General features: G+C 42.1%; 2 protein-coding genes across 2 annotated transcripts in view; one reads left to right on the top strand and one right to left on the bottom strand.

Moving 5' to 3' along the window:
* LOC308461507 (olfactory receptor 10A2-like) overlaps positions 1 to 17,359 on the top strand; it is a gene marked incomplete at its 3' end in the record, with an annotated part of 63,694 nt that overhangs the window by 1,634 nt on the left and 44,701 nt on the right. The gene's annotated exons all lie outside the window — the stretch shown is intronic.
* Positions 361 to 15,682, bottom strand: LOC308461837 (olfactory receptor 10A7-like; the record flags this gene model as incomplete). Its single annotated transcript, XM_080979002.1, has 4 exons — positions 361 to 555; positions 1,433 to 1,641; positions 14,217 to 15,177; positions 15,626 to 15,682. 4 exons carry the CDS (start codon positions 15,680 to 15,682, stop codon positions 361 to 363), a joined length of 1,422 nt encoding a protein of 473 aa, XP_080835128.1.

Here is a 17,359-nt window from a genome sequence, read left to right as displayed (position 1 = left end):
CTTAATTAGATGTCCACAAGCTCAAGTCCACAAACTTTTATTGAACTTTTTTTTTTAATATGACAAGGAAAGAATAGGCAGATTGGCCTCATTCTGTTGCTGAACTGACAGGTCTGCTTCACTTTCCTTGACATTTTTTTCAGTTGGTGCTGAGACACATCATCAGCCAGGGCTCCCTCTAGCTCAAAGAGTGTGCTGCTGTGATAGATGGCGCTCGATGCAAAGGTTTACATTTTCATATGTTCATAGATACTACAAAATCTCATTTGAAACATGGAAGGCACATAACATTCCATAGCTGGACACATAAAATGGCATTGCCACATAGTACTCATTAACTGCATTCGCATAATGTGCCCATTATTCTTCCTTATATTTGGCTGTGAAGTATAGATATTTTTCTTGCATCTGTATGCTGAAACTCTCACCTTCATGATCAGATATCCACCCTTTGGGGCATACAATGCAATCATAGCAGCAGAAGGACTCCCCCTCCTTGCTTTTCTTCCTATAACCGGTTGGGCACTTGGGATTACACAAAGCAACAGGCTGTGTCTATCAACAAATGAAAGGGGGAGATGTTAATTATCAGGAGAATCATCTTGGAATCATGAAGGTTCAGGAAAGAATATGCTAAACAGTAGTCTAGCTTCCTAAGCAACATAAACAACATTTTTAATTGTTTACCTGTGGAATAAGTCCTGAAGGCCCAGTCTAACAAGTGCAGATGGCACTTGTCTAAGCTGACACTTACAATACCATAATACCCCTTGTTGATGGCTCAATTGCAGCAACAGGGAGCCTCACGCCCTTCACCAGCTTGTGTAACTTCCATTTATGGACTGCATACACACAGCTGGAGACTACCGTACACTTGCATGGTAGCTGTTTCTGCTTTTCCTGCTTCAATTCTCTCGTGGTTCTGGGAGACAGTGATGCAGGAGAGGGGAGGGAAGCACCTGGCTCTTCACTTCACTGACCTGCTTCTTCCCCCATTTCCTTGAATCCTTCACCCTCCAACTCTGCAGCTTCAGCTGCCTCATGCTTCCTTGCTGCCCATCCTTCCCAATTAGACTCCAGCCCCACTTCCCCCACTGCACATTCACCAGTGTCCTGAAACTCCCTGACACCAGCATAATATTGACATTTTTGCAAAGTAATTTCTGTCAATATAAACATTTTGAAGCACACACTATGCCCTCTTACTCACTGGGATAAGTCTGCATAGGACTGCTTTTCATTTTTGCTTGAATGAAAGTAACATTTTCATGTAATGGGGAACCCTCCATGAAATCTCTCCTCAGAAGGTTGGGGTGGTTGGAGAATGAGCATAGGCAAGGACAAAATTGTGCAGAGGGTTGGGCTTTGAACAAAAGACTCACTCTCATTGAGAACTGGGACACTTTCCCAAATATCTGCATTGAGGTCCTACCTGATTAAACCAGCTGTGCCAAACTATGGCATCCTCGTTGATGCTCAAGAGTTCGTCAGGAGGAGCTCGGGGATCCATCCTTCCAACTTTCACTTTATTGAAAGATTGGTTTGGATATGTGACCAAATTAATAATGTCATACTTTTGAATGAGCTCCCCATTCTGGTCAAAGGAAACCTTCTCCTTAACACTGTTGTTAAATGACACAGCTTTCAAAAAATGGTAGAGCTGGAACAAAAACAGAAAAAGTAGCTATTTAAGAAAATGGTCCAGCCAGACCAAAAAACACACAACCGCTCCCCCTTGCATGAAGGCCACTGTGGTGGACAATGCCCTCTTGATGGAGATAATGTTAATAAAGCAAGATCTAGGTCAGACGTTTATTATTTATGGGCAAAAGCTTCTGAAAATAATCAAACAGGCCTAAATGTATAATATGTGTATATATATATATATATATATATATATATATATATAGTATTATAAAGTATATAATATACTCAAACAGGGCATCATGTCTGTGTACAGCTTGATTTGAAACCGTGGTAGAGCAGGGAGAGGGATGTTTGTTTTAAAAAATGATCAGAAAATTAATAAAAACTGAAGAAACGATCAAAAATTAAAAGTGTTGTTAATACTCTCATAGATAAGTCACCTCATATCCATATTTTATATTTCCCTTTCTCCATTACTCTTTCACACACACTATGTGTACACTTTTCTCACTGTCTCTCTCTTTCTCTGCTTAATGGCTTAATGAATATTGAATATGAATATTGAGCAATCACACGAACAAAGATCTCACAAACATTAAGAAACATTATGAAAAGTTGCCCAACCTTGTACCTCTTAACTATAGGGAATGAAGGCAACACAGAAGCAGAAGGTTGCACAGGACCAATCTAAAAAGTGTCTCCATCAGATGAATCACTGCTGCTTCTAACTTGACCTGGAGATGTAATATTGCTGTTCTTGGACTTGGAGAACTACAGTGCCAAAGGTTTGGACAGACCAGGGCTCCCCCTCTCCATCATAGTATAAAGCTAAGGGACATAGCTGGGTCTCCTTAATTAAAGCAGCATCTCACATTGTGGGTAAGACCAACAATTCAGATGAAGCTGATGCTACTATATAGGACTTATTCTCCTTATGTTTCTTGCTAATGCAACGTTAGAGCTCTGCCTGACTCTGAAAACACACACCATGTACATTTCTCAAACATACCACTCTTTCTCATATACTGTACCCTTTTACATTTCGCTCTCTTCATTTCTCTTTCACACACCACACTTCCACCTAACTGTCTGTCTCTGCCCAAATGAATTCCATCCAGTGCACATGAACATGCTCACACCAACACACACACAAAGACCATTCAAACAACACCACAAAGAGCATTCAAACAACCAGTCAGAAAAGTTGCTGAATGGCTGAAAACATGCTGGCCAACAGCTCCAAATATGATATGTAAAAAATAGCTTTGTGGATGGAATGGTTCCCATCATTCCCCCTTCCCGAAAATATGGGAGGAAATTCTCTACACAGAGCAAAGCTTGTTCCCATCAACATCACCACATGAGAAGTGGGCAACAAAGAAACAAAGAGACTGGGTGCTTATGTCAGAAGACAGAAAACAAAAGACAGAAAACAAAAACACACACCATGTACATCTCTCAAACATACCACTCTTTCTCATGTGCCCTTTCACATATCCCTCTCTTCATTTCTCTTTCACAAACCAATTTGCATTCAGATATACAGTTAAATGTTACTGGAACTGATAATAAAAGTAGAACAACCAGCCCCTGATTCAAGTTTGGACTCTTGTCACCTGCCATGGCTGATGATTGTGAAGGCTCCATCTTTCTCTCTTCATCCCTGCTTTGCTTCTGGATCTGGATGATATCATGGCATGTAAGGCATGAGCCACAACATAGACACTATTGTAAAAGCTGTAGCTGTGGCCTGTTACACTCCTTGGGAAGACATGCTCAGGAAGGCTCTCTAGTTTCTCCTCTCCAGTGCAGGGAGATGAATAAGCTCTCCCAGAGTAATTACCCAATACAAAAGGGTCTAGAACAATATCCTGGGATATACAGCGAAATTGATCTGTCCAGAAATCTTTAATAAATGTATCTCCTTTAGTGTTAGAAGGGTTTCTGTTCTGAATAAAGTGTTGGAATCCTTGTAGCTCATTAGACTGAAGTGCAAATGATAAAGCACCAGAGAAATCTTGTATATCAAAGATACGATTGAAGAGGTAGGTTTTTAACTCCATCCCGATAGTCAGAATGAAGACTTTTCCTTTTGGAGTTTGCATTTTGGGCTTGATTCTTTGTTGTAGAAGACATCTCAAAAACATCATTTTTGTAACCTCTCCATGGAAGACGAGGACATTGGCTTTGCTGTTTATGATCTTATTAGACAAAAACATAGCACTTCTGTCATAATTTCCTTTCTCAATATCATATTCAAAACTGGTGAATGAGTCAAGGAATGCAAAACAAATGCTATGATTGGAAAATTCTGGAACCATCTTCTGTATGAACCATTGTAAAGTCATTCCATCTGTAGCAAATAATCCAATCCACCTCCATTGGAAATAGTCAAGTAATTTGAGAATCCCCCTGAACTGATCAAGTCTCTTTGGGACCATTTTGTAGAAAGAAGGGAGGTCAGGGTTCTCCAGTATGACTGAAGCAGAATCATATATGAGCTAAACATATTTTGAGGGTGTGGAAATATTTTAGTTTAGTTTAGTTTACATTGGTGGTGCTATGTTTGGGGGCGGGGTGGAACTGCAAACACATTTGTACAGTGCTGTATTTCTTAATAAAACATCATGTATATATCTCAATCATTGTTCGTACTTTGTACTTTTTTTTGAAGATTTTCAAGGTCTCACTAAATTATACATCAAACATAATTTTAAATCTTACATGTTATCCAGAAAATCTCAAATCACACCACTGTCTTATTAATTGAAATCACATTAGAAGCAACCTTGCAAATTAAGTTGGATTGAGATAATGATGATTCTGATGAAAAACATGGTGAAATATAAAAATATATTTTAAAAAACTAATTTGTGATGGATCCAAAACCACTTCTAAAATGGAAAGCAGTATTTAAATTGTATATATTTCTTCTGTTTCCATACACACATAAACTCTTACCTGAGGAATCTTGTAGATAGCAAATATTTGTGGTATGGGAAAGTAAGAAAAAGTAACATCCTCAGTAATAGTCAATAAATTTTCATGGATACCACACATAAAGTTGGGGAGAAGTCTGTCCTTTGGTGAAATAAATTGCATTGCAGCAGGAGAGGTCCACCTAGCTTGCAAAGTGTTATCATATATATTGAATCCCAGTGAAATATTGGGTAAAATCTGGGGATTTTCATTAACCTCCTTTACCGCAAAAGCCAAAGCCAAAAGATGCTGATAGTTCTCTGTCACTCCACTACAAAGAGAGTTGCATATTGTGTTACAAGTATATTCTGCTCTTTTTGAAGCTGTTATTTTCTAAAGTAGCAATCGTTTTGCAAGATCCCCTTGGATGAGCATCTTAGAATACAGCAGATCTGTGAGTCAGAGGGCTGCTTCCTGTCTCAGCTGGCTCATCCTAGCTGAGCCTTGGCTGAGGTGGCTGAGCTGAAGCTGGCTGAGCTGAGGGTTGCTGAGCTGAAGCTGAAAAAATCGTCATTCTAGAGGTATGAGGGCAGAATCAAAGTGGGGGCTAGTTAGGATAGTCCACTAAGAGACATTACCTGGCAAGCCTAGAGGCAGATTTGGGGCATCTCAACAGGTTCAGTTGTACTGCACATGGAGCCAGAGTGTGTGCTGCAACAATGAAGTATAATGGAAGGTGAGAGGCTGAGGGTGCCCATGAAATCTGAGACTCCAAAATCCACCACAGACCAGGCTTAGTCCAAGAAGCAGCAGCAGCTCTGCTGCTGAACGTGGCTTGGATGTGGTGTATCTTTACCTCAGCTTAATTCACACTGCCCTGCTCTCATCCAGTTTATTGTGCATATGATTGTTCCCCCCCAAAAATTTTAGTTATTGTGCTTCATTACTATATATTATGTTCTTACACAAGAGTAAGGCAAAGCTACCATATCAATATCACCACCATCATTTTATGTGTATGCCTTTCCCTAGTTAAAACCATGCTCAAGGAAGCTTACAGTACAGAATCCTACAGAAACCTCATGTGTAATCTACTCCACAGGCATCTCTGGGTGGGCTCAAAGCACCAGCATTCTGGTTAAGTCATGATGAACAAATAAGATACATCAAAAATTACCAAACTGAAATAATTTCCAAATAAATCAGACAAAAATCTGATTCATAAGCAGATCGAAAGATGAAAATTCAAAATAAATAAATAACATGAATAAATAAATGAAACAGCCCAACAAAAAATGCTAAACAAGACCCTAGCCCAAGAGTCTGTTCAGCAGCTTTTGTAGCTGAGGTCAGTCAGTCACTCAGTCAGGGCACTGCCCTCCCAGGCCAGATGGGTAAAAGGCCTGTATGGAAGGGAGCAGATCATCCAGGACTTGCAAGCAAGATTGTCTCCGGGCAAGGACATATTTAATTCCTATATTGAATAACTACAAACATACCGAATGAGATACAGTAATGTTTTGGGAGCTGAGGAGAGGGATGCTCCTCGCTCTATACATGGTGCTAAAGCTCAGCTGTTTAGACCCTTTATTTGGTGGGAATAGTAGCTTGGTTTGTGAAGCAGAATTCAATATCATAACTTAACTGCGTACTGCTGTCCATCACTCTTTCACAGCATGAGAATCCTGCTTTGGAAGACAATATGGTGATGGAGAGAGATACAAATGGAAAGTGGATGGAAATGCTATAAAAGTCAGGTGACATTTCCAAAGCCCCAGTACATATTCAGTGGCTATTTGTATGTGGGGAGGTGGAAAATAAAATGCCTTTAATTTATTAATTGATTTTCCTATTGCACAAAGTAACATGTCATTGTCTGGAGGCTGAAAACTTCAGATTCCTGTGGACCTTCCACTACCTCTCCCTAGTCTGTTCAAAGTTTCTCTTTTAGAATCAGGGTTGCAAAGAACCAAAGCTCAGTCTCTTTATTTTCTGCTGCAGAATGTAACATAACAGAGACAAAGTAGGAAGGAGAAATGATTCCTTATACAAACACTTTAGGTACTTGTTCCCAATCAGGATGTCTGTTCAAGGTAATTGGAGACAGAGAAACGGCACTCTGAAAAACGATGGCTCCATAGGTGAAATCTCCACGTTCATAAAACCTGGGATGAATCCGTCTGGAACGCCACTTTCTACACTGTACATCTTGAGCCTTGCATGCTATGTGAGGCAGCAGCAGCAGCAACACAATTATGAATATCAGCATTATCAATGCAAATCTAAATTCAGTTGATCAATTTATATCTCCAAAATTACTAATGTCACCATTCTGTGTGCAAATCTAACTTCAGCACAGGCTTAGAATCTCTGTGATTGCAAGAGCCTGATTCTAAGGACTAATTTGCAGATCTGCCCACAGCCAAAAAGAACAACAAAAAAATGAGTTGGCAGAAATCAGTCTAACATAGACTTGTTGTTCTCTACTCCCTTGTCCTGGTGTTGAATAAGTGGCATATTTATGGCATCCTTCACAATGTACGTGATTTATTTTTTTATTGGCCACTGGAATTCCTAGGAGAATTTTCCCATTACAGTCCTCTGGCTAATTGCAGGTACTCTATTGTGTATCCTCTGAGCAATTCTTGAAGAACACGTACTTGTTACATCTTAAGAGAAATAATACCTGCATGTGATTTGGATAATAAGGGCCAAAAGCAAGAGCAATAATTAAAGAGGCTTGTCTAGAGCCTGGCAGAATATGGGTTTCATTCATCATAGGAATTGTCATGTCTGGTAATATAATGCAATTTCTCCACTTCTGCCATTCTAGGAAAGAAAACATATTTTTGGCACAAGCACCTTTTAGTGCGTGCCCCCTAAGTTTAAAGTTAATAGAATCCAAATGTGAAATGGGACTGCTATGATCAAGCAAGAACTCACAAATATGCAGCCCATTATCAAATATCAAGGTCAATGAGTAGGCATTGGAAATTTATAAACCATGGTATCACCAAGACAATGTATAGCTAGATTTGAGAACTGGATTAAAAAGGGAAAGGAGGATCTTTAATCAATAGTTTTAGCAGGAGAAAAAGAAGCTTGTTGAAGCTGCATGAGAACTCTGCCTGAGCCTGTCAACTCACACCGGTACATTTCTCGCATGCCACACATTCACACCCTTTCTCCTTCTCGTTCACCACCACTCTCTGTGTGTTTCACACATCACACTGACATGTCTATCTCTGAATTTATTATTCTTATTATTATTGCCATTAATTTATGAACCACCTACTAAACCACCATCTCAAGGCAATTTACACATAATGTAATTAAATACAGTTAAAAGCATGAAAGCAAAATCGGCAAAATATGGGCCTTCATGGTAGAGAGCCATTTATCCAGCTGGGGGGAAAGTGCACACAAACCACGCATTGAGTACGCAAGCATATTCAAAATAGCTACTCTGTGGGTGAAAAAGTGCTTTCCACCAACTTCACATGATACTGGGCAACAACTAGCTTGGGGGGCAAGGTGATCTCCATCACTTCCCAACCCCTGTAGACATCCTTCCAAACCAACAATTCACAATCAGCATAATAGCACGGCCTGTGACACTGTCTTGGAAAGAATTAATACAAATAAAACAATCCATGCAAGCCAGCTGTCACAAACTCATGCTTGCTGCTGACATCAGGCACCAGATAATATAGGAACCAGCCCCCAGATTAAACTGTGGACTACGGCTTATATAAAACATAATAAAACATCAGACATTAAAACCTTCCCTAACAGGGCTCCCTTCAGATGTCTTCTAAAAGTCAGATAGTTGCTTATTTCCTTGACATCTGACGGGAGGGTGTTCCACAGGGCGGGTGCCTCCTCTGAGAAGGCCCTCTGCCTGGTTCCCTGTAACCTCACTTATCACAGTGAGGGAACCTCCAGAAGGCCCTCAGAGCTGGATCTCAGTGTCCGGGCTGAACAATGGAACCAGAGATGCTCCTTCAGGAATACTGGAGACGAGGCCATTTAGGGCTTTGAAGGTCAGCACCAACACTTTGAATTGTGCTCGGAAATGTATCGGGAGCCAATGTACTGTATTTTTCGCCCTATTGGACGCACCGGCCCATAGGACGCACCTAGTTTTCAGGGGGGGAAATCAAGGAAAAAAATATGATTCCCCCCCCCCACAGCTCTGGGAGCAGAGGACAGGCTGCACACAGCCTGTGCGCTACTCCAAGACCTTCTCCCTACTTTTGCGGGAGGTGGCGGAATTTCCCCACCTCCCGCAAAAGCCCACAGGAGCCGTGCGCGACTCCTACGGGCTTTTCGACCAGGAGGGAAAAGGGACTGAAATGGCCAGTCAGTCCCTTCTCCCTCCTCGGGGAAAAGCCCCCAAGAGTGGCGCGCTCTTCAAAGGGTGTGCGGCTCCTGCGGGCTTTTCTACAAGGTGGGGGAATTTCCCCACCTCCTAGAAAAGCCAGCAGAAGCCGCGGAGCCCCTTTAAAGAGCGCACGGCTTTTGCCTGCTTTTGCGGGAGGTGGGGGAATTCCCCCATCTCCCGCAAAAGCCCACAGGAGGGAGAAGGGACGAACTCGGCCAGTCAGTCCCTTCTCCCTCCTCGGGGAAAAGCCCCCAAGAGCGGTGCGCTCTTTAAAGGCTGCGCGGCTCCTGTGGGCTTTTCTACGAAAAGCCAGCAGAAACCGTGGAGCCCCTTTAAAGAGCGCGCAGCTTTTGCCTGCTTTTGTGGGAGGTGGGGGAATTCCCCCATCTCCCGCAAAAGCCCAAAGGAGGGTTGGAGAGTAGCGGGAAGGCGTCGTGCGCCTTCCCGCTGCCCCCCATCCTCTGGGGCTGGCCATGGGGGAAGCGCTGCTTTCCCCACCGCCAGCCTCGAAGCCGGGCTGGAGAGTAGCGGGAAGGCGTCGCGCGCCTTCCCGCTGCCCCCCATCCTCTGGGGCTGGCAATGGAGGAGGCGCTGCTTTCCCCCACCGCCAGCCTCAAAGAGCAGACTCTCCTGGCTTCAGCGGAAACAACACAAAGCCTCCGGAGTGCAGGCTTCGGAGGCTTCGTGTTGCTATCGCTGAAGCCAAGGAGCCTGCATTCGCCCCATAAGACGCACACACATTTCCCCTTCATTTTTGGAGGGGGAAAGGTGCGTCTTATAGGGCAAAAAATACGGTAGTTCTTTCAGGACCTGTGTTATATGGTCAAATGATACAGTGGTACATCGGGTTAACATACGCTTCAGGTTACATATGCTTCAGGTTACAGACTCTGCTAACCCAGAAGTAATGCTTTAGGTTAAGAACTTTGCTTCAGGATGAGAAGAGAAATCGTGCTCTGGCGGCGCGGCGGCAGCAGGGGGCCCCATTAGCTAAAGTGGTGCTTCAGGTTAAGAACAGTTTCAGGTTAAGAACGGACCTCCGGAACAAATTAAGTACTTAACCCGAGGTACCACTGTATTTCAAAATGTCAAAATTTATTAAGTAGGCATTTATTAAGTAGCCAGTCCTGCTAAAGAGTTCAATTCTTTACAGTGATCTCCCAAATATAATATAAATTTCCCCCATTCTTTATTGAATTTTTGGTCTTCCTGACAATGTTATGGAATTAAAAATTCGGCCACAACTTTATTAAACTTCCGAATGTAGGAAGACCTTGGCTTAGGCCTTGGGCGTGTACTCCTCCCAGCCCCCCAGCCGGGGGGAACTGGGGCTCATCAGGGTAAATGGGATATGGGGTGCACTGTGAGACGTATGTGTAGCAGGCAGCCCAGCCCATATCCCTACACACAGGGTGGTTCACTGACAGCCTTTCGGTGTATGGCCAGTGACACCCATTATATAACCCCTTTAAGAGGGGGACACTGGAATCGCCACTGCAAGGGGGTGAGTCACCACTACACACACACACACACACACACACACACACCGTATAGAGAATAAAAGACTAAAGGATTCCACCCAAGGCCATAACCGCCAAAGTTGTGACAAATTGCTACCAATGCAGGAAAATTTATTCCCAGTACTTCAACAGCAACCAGTCGAAGACCTTAGCAGCACCTGCTAAACAGGAAGAAAAAATTAACCTGCAAACAAGAAAACGTTAAACAAAGGGAGGGTAGGGAGGGTGAATCTCCAGAGCCAACTGCCTGGCTATTCTCGGCTCCACCCCCATTTATAAATGGGGCTGGCCCCACCTCCCAGAAAGAAACTTGATTACTGAGGCTGGGCGTGAACCTCCAAATAATAACACTGAGAGGCAAGCCAGCTCCCTCTCTACTAGTAAGTTCCCTGGGAACTGTTGCACCCTGCGCGATCCCGCAAAGGGCACCCACATTATAAAGTGTGAATGCTCGTTATTTTAATATGGGCCTGGTGTTTCAGGAGATCACAGACAATTAGCTTTTTTTTTTCTTTTTTTAATAAATTTTATTTTCAAGTTTTTATATTTACAATTTTCCAAATATCCAATGCATTTCCAAAACACCAAATACAATGTGGACTTTCCCCCACCCCAATTCTGAATTCCAATTTCCCCCTTTTTTTACTTGCATCTCATCATTTAATTTTCAACATCTTTAACAATTAGCAATTTTCCCACCTAAAAGACCAGTATTTATTTATTTATTATCCATTTATTAAATTTATATATTGCTCTTCATTCAAGGATCACAGGGTGGTTTACAGTAGAAAAAACAAAAATGCGTAACACACATCCCCATACACACACAGTTTAAAAGTCCATTGATTATTTAATTAGCCAAAGGCATGGGAGAAGAAGAATGTTTTGCAAGTTCAGACTCAGAAACCTCCCCCCTAAATAAATTCACACTTGACTCAAATTTTGGTTTTGGTTTTTGGCAGAATTTGGGCCACAACTTTATTGATTACAGAAAGTGACTGGTTGCATAGGCTCTGGTTCAACTAGCTCCCTGCCATGCAGGTAGAGCTGACCCAGGGATCCAGCATAGGTCAGCCAAGGGTGAACACCTGGATAAGCGGAAAGCCAGGAACAGGCATCTCCCTGGACTCGGGCATGGGCACAACCCCCTCTCAGGGGTTGACCAAACCATCGAGTCCCTGGATTCCTTTAACGGAATACCCCTCACATAGGGATGGCGAGAGCGTTCTCCTATCCCTATCACCTGAACCAGAGCCTATCCACAACCTTACAAGTTGTGACGATTTGCTACGCAGTAGGCGAAACCAAAATGGCAACAGGCAATCAGCCAAGTGGGGAAAATTCTTGCCATGCCCCTGTCCCAATGATGACGGCATAGCAAAGTCAAGCACAAAGCCCTAAAAGTAGGGAGAGGTGGATGGGTGTTCTGAATGCATGCGCCAAAAGAGGAAGCTCTGGGTCATGTGCATGGGTATGTAAAGGTCCCTTGATCTGTTTGGACTGCGTCTCATTGGCCAGATTGCACCCAGCTTCGAGGGACCTACCAATCGGGTGTTGTGGCTGACCAATCGTACCCACCCACAACACAGGGTGTTGGTTTTCCAGGTCTTACCACAATACATGCCCTCTTTAAGAGAGGACCCGATTTCTCCTGACACTTAAATATACACAATGAATATGCCAGGTGAGCCTCCCTGAGGAGAACATTCCTCAAAAGTGAAGCCAACACAGAAACGGCCCATACTCAGGTTGCCACCCTCCAGATGTCTCGTGGAGGGGCACAAGAAGAAGGGCTTCAGATGATGAAAATCAGTTTCTTCCAAGAGTGCCTGGATCTCATCCATAGCCAGAGGCAACAGCTTGTGAGGGTGATGGTGACATGCCACGTCTTACATCACACATGATATCGATGGCCCTGACTGCTTGCTAGTACAGTCCTACAAACTGAAATTGAGCAGTTGACTATTTTCTTGATATGGTGTGTGAAAGAGACAAAATTTCATCTGCAACCATTCCTCATATTATGGCAACATGTGTAGTATTCAAGTAATGGGTTTGCAAACCAACTGTGATACCATGTATTTGGGATAATTAACTTTATAGGAACCTTCCATAATAGTAATTAATGGGAAATTTGAAGCCCCTTTGATTTTGTTAGGGTTAAGAAATTGTTCTGCATCACTGCAACATCTCATTTTGAGATCAAAATGAAGAAATACATTTTTGGAAAAAATTCCCCAATGGAATTATATTGTTTGATTTACTCAAAAGCCCATCTATTCATGAAGTGTAATTATGAGGTTTTAATATGCCCCAGGGGCTTTATTTAAAATGACAGTATTTCCAAAATGCAAACTGACTAGTCACCAAGGGACTTGTTAAAAATGTAGGAGAATTTATGATATTATTTCTTGAAAGTTAACCATTTTTTACCTGCACAATATTTGGTCCATATCATGAGGGAACTGTATATGTATATGTCTTTCTGGAGGGCAGTTAAACTGAAAGGGTTTGACTACAACCATTAAATGAGATCTTTTAGGATTCCCATGTGAGCAAACTAAATTATCAGAGTCATACCCTCTGGGATATAAATTGGTACTAACCAGCTAATGTCTATAAAACTAATTATATTCATTTATGAAAAGTGAAGTTCTAATGCTTAAAGTGCAGCAGAATTACTATTGACAAATGTGTAAAGGAGCAGATTGACATTGTACTGGTTTGCTGAATTTTAGCTATTATGGGAAAGGGCTGCAGTTCAGTGGTAAAGTGGAAGGTCTTAGGTTTAATCACTGGCATCTTCAGGTAGGGCTGGGAAGGATTCCTACCTGAAACCTTGGAGAGTCACTGCTAGTCAGTGAGCTAAACAGACTAATGGTCTCACTCAAGGTAAGGGAGCTTCCTGTTGCTGGAGTTTGGTAAACATATTGAAGCAGTGTGCATAAAGAACTAGTCTGGTAAGACTGCTGGTTGAAAGAATAAAGAACACTTGAGGTTTATTACTCAAGGCAAACAAAGCCATTCTATAGTAAGTATAGATTTTACATGTCACCAACATGTCACTAGCACATGTTAACTCATACTGTACCTGGCTTGGACTCACTAAACTTGGAGAATAAGCAAGAAGGAAATAAAAACATGAAATGAAGTAATCCACTTTACCAGCATTAGTTCCTAGAAGAGAAGGAATCAGTGAGAAGGAAGGTTTCATTTCTGTCTATAGGCCCCCATTGGTTAAGGTAACCTGTTTCAAGTGTTGTTGCTTTACTCACAACACCTATGTTCCCAACTAATATATATATATATATATATATATATATATATATATATAGAAACCTAGACAATCTTAATTCAATCCTGACAATTAATTAGGACTAACCACTCATCACCTGACAGCAACAGACCTCAGAGCAGGTCCTATGTTTAGAGGTTCTTCTGACATTAAATATGTACTACATTGTGCTACATTAAATATACACTCAAGCAAATAGAAATATTGTGCAGAGAATTAAAATATGTGAAGGACCAGGAAGAAAACGTAGATCTGGGAAGTAGGTCAGGGCACATTTTGGAAAAAGAGCTGATGTGCCTCTATAAGTGGAAACAGATCTTCCTTTTGAAATTAGTGTAAATAGTCTTGAATAACCTACTGTAGGGGTCCCTGAGAAACAAAAGCAAAATAAAACAAAATGAAATATGAATTATTCATTTTTTACAACTTCTTTTCCAACAAATATATTTACCGAGTTTACAGAGAAGCATGTTCTTCCCTCTCAACCTCCAGAGGGCATCTTTCACTTCCTTGTTCCTCAGACTATAGATCATAGGATTCAGCATGGGTGTAACAATGGAATAGAATAGAGCAACCAGCCTGTCTATGTCCTCAATGTGACTGGATTTGGGACGCAGGTACATGGCACTGGCAGAACCGTAGAACAAGGTAACTACTATGAGATGTGATGAGCAAGTAGAGAAGGCTTTGTGCCTACTTTCAGCTGATGGCATGTTCAGTACAGTGAAAAGGATTCGAATGTAGGAAATCAGCACCAGCAGGAACGGAGATAATGTGATTAGCACACTGAATGCAAGAATTGACATCTCATTCCTTGTGGTGTCAGTGCAAGCCATCTTCAGCACTGGTGGCACATCACAGAAGAAGTGGTTAATCTTATTGGGACCACAGTAGGGCAAGGTGAATATCCAAACTACGTTGCCAAGAGGCATCACAATGCCACATAGCCAGGAGGCAACTGTCATCTGAGCACAAGTTTTTTGATTCATAATCAGTGGATAATGCAGTGGGGAACAGATGGCCATATAGCGGTCATAGGCCATGGCAGCCAACAGATAGCACTCAACTGTTCCAAGCGAGAGAAGAAAATACATCTGAGCAGCACAACCAGCAAAGGAGATGCTCTTGGGCTCAGACACAAAATTGACCACCATCTTGGGGAGGGTCACTGAGGTGTAGCAGATCTCTAAGAAGGACAAGTTCCTTAAGAAGAAATACATGGGTGTGTGAAGGGCTGAGTCAACCAGGGTGAGGGTGATAATAAGGCCATTTCCCAAAAGTGTCAGAGTATACATAGCAAGGAACCCAACACAGAATAACACTTGTGTTCCAGAGCTATTGGAGAATTCAATGAAAATGAAATCAGGTGTCAGGGTATGATTTACCAGTTTATATTCCAGAATATAAGTCATCTAAAAAAGGGAAATGGAAAAACAAAAATTACTTTGCAGACAATTCAGTTCATTTATAATTATATGGATCACCTTAACACAAAGATGGGGAACTTGCAGTGGTCTGGATGTTGTTGTACTACTGCTTCCATCATCCCTGACCACTCACTATGTTGTTCGGGGCTGATGGGAATTGGAGTTCAACATGTGGGGGGACAAAAGTTCACTCATCCTTCTCTACTGGCAATCCCTACAGTTTTTCCCTCAGTTCTTATAAACTGTTCTGGTGATATCATTGAAATATATAGGATAAAGTTTTTTAAAATACTTGTGAAAGGCATGCTTTTTGGTCATTTGATCCAGGTGATCAAGTCAAGTACTCTTCATTCCTCCTATACCAGTGTGCTTTTGTCTTGTGAAAGAAACAACCACAATGAGGTTTAGTCAGCATTTCAAAAGAAAGACTTACCTCTGAGATGAGAACAAATATCTGTGCCAGGTGCCTGAAGCAGATGCTTCTACTCATGAAACACCGCTATATCACACAATGCATGGCGATTCTATGGAGGTTTCCCCTGCAGACTCTGGTGGTTAAGAAGAGATTAGTTATACATATGGGCAGACTGAAAGCATGCCAATGGGGACGAAGCACTCTACAGAACAGGCCACTGGTGAATTGTTTCTTGTCTATAGAGATAACAGTATATGTGTTGGCAGTGTTGTTTTCTGTTGTATTTTATATGGGGAAGGCCCGGGGTTCAGTGCTTTGTGTGCAGAAGTCCCCAGGTACATTCCTTGGTGTCTCAAATGGGTGGGTTTGGGAAAGATTTATGTTTGAAAACCCAGAGAGCTGGTGTCAATTCTGAACTAGATGGGCCAATTGTGTGACTCATTTAAGAGAATTGTTCTATGACTATAACTGTTTCTTAACAGATGCTAAGTTCTCATAAGGGGAATCTAATTTGAGCAGTTAATGTGCATAACAACTTTAAAGCCATAAAGATGACTCATGGGACCAAACTTTGGGATGAAGGTTATATTTTTTGAAATATAACAAAAATTGATGAAGTGCCAATAAATTAACCAAATTCAGAAAGTATAGACAGGGGAGGATATAATTTAACTCTGGCAGAGAAACATCCCTCCAGGCCCCTGCGCATGCAGCAAATGTTTTAGAGGAAATGACTCCCTCCTTGCTATGGGAGCCTTGGATGAAAAACCCAACATGTACACCCAGAACCCACTGTCCACCATTCACCTTAAAGTTCTGACATATTCCTAAAAGGTGTCCTAAACCCAATAATACCCTGATATAGCTTTTGTTGGAGGCTGTGCAGCTGGGTCGAAAGATCATCTAGTCTTTTGAATATACAGTGCAAGGTTTTGATTATTAAATGGGACTGTTCAAATGTCATATGATTGGCCGTGCCAAGGACCAATTCCTCCTTCTGAGGAGAGACTACACTCTTACTGTTGTCCACATCACTTGTTATTTGTGGTATTATTCGCTCTTCGTCTTTAAGTACTGACATGCAATCAATCAGAGGGTTAAAACGGTTCTGAGTTTCTACCGTGTAGGAACAATCCAGTAGATTACTCCCTTCTTTAAAGAGACATGGTTCAACCCTTGTTTGCTTTGATCTCGGAAAGGGAACGGGGACTGTCTCCTCAGAGTCTCTAAGACGTTTCCCATATCCCATCATTCAGATATGGGGATAGTATTTTAACGTCAACTCTGGTGATAAATATTTCCTTCGAACTTACCAGCACTTGCAGTGGGGGTATATTTCACTGCCTGTTCATATGAAAGTCGGCGTCTTCACCTTCACCCTCACAGGCCGGCAATTTAGTTCTAGGGAGACTACCGGTAGGCAACACAGACCATTCCTTTGAAGTCCTACTCCCACCAGAACTAAGACTAATATAAAATTGTCCTTCAGAGTTTATCACAGGGCCCACCGCGGGTCGGTCTCAGATGAAAGGGAAACTCCCAAAGGCCTCACCAGGCCCTTGAACAGGGAAGTTTCTCTTCGTGCAGCTTAAAGATTTTGGTCCAGAAAAGCCGGAAGAATGGAAAGCACTCACTTTGAAGGTGACTCAGCAAACTGCAATTCCCATAGTGAAGGCTGTTCCAGGTCGATTAGTTCTCCTGTAGCGCCTCTCCCAGACTTCAGTTTATGCTCCAAGTTTCTTTAACTTGAGA

Source organism: Podarcis pityusensis (assembly GCF_964106645.2).
Source record: "Podarcis pityusensis genome assembly, chromosome: 13".
Lineage (NCBI taxonomy): Eukaryota > Metazoa > Chordata > Lepidosauria > Squamata > Lacertidae > Podarcis > Podarcis pityusensis.
Note: the sequence above shows the minus strand (reverse complement) of the source record. Positions and strands in the feature narration are given on the sequence as shown.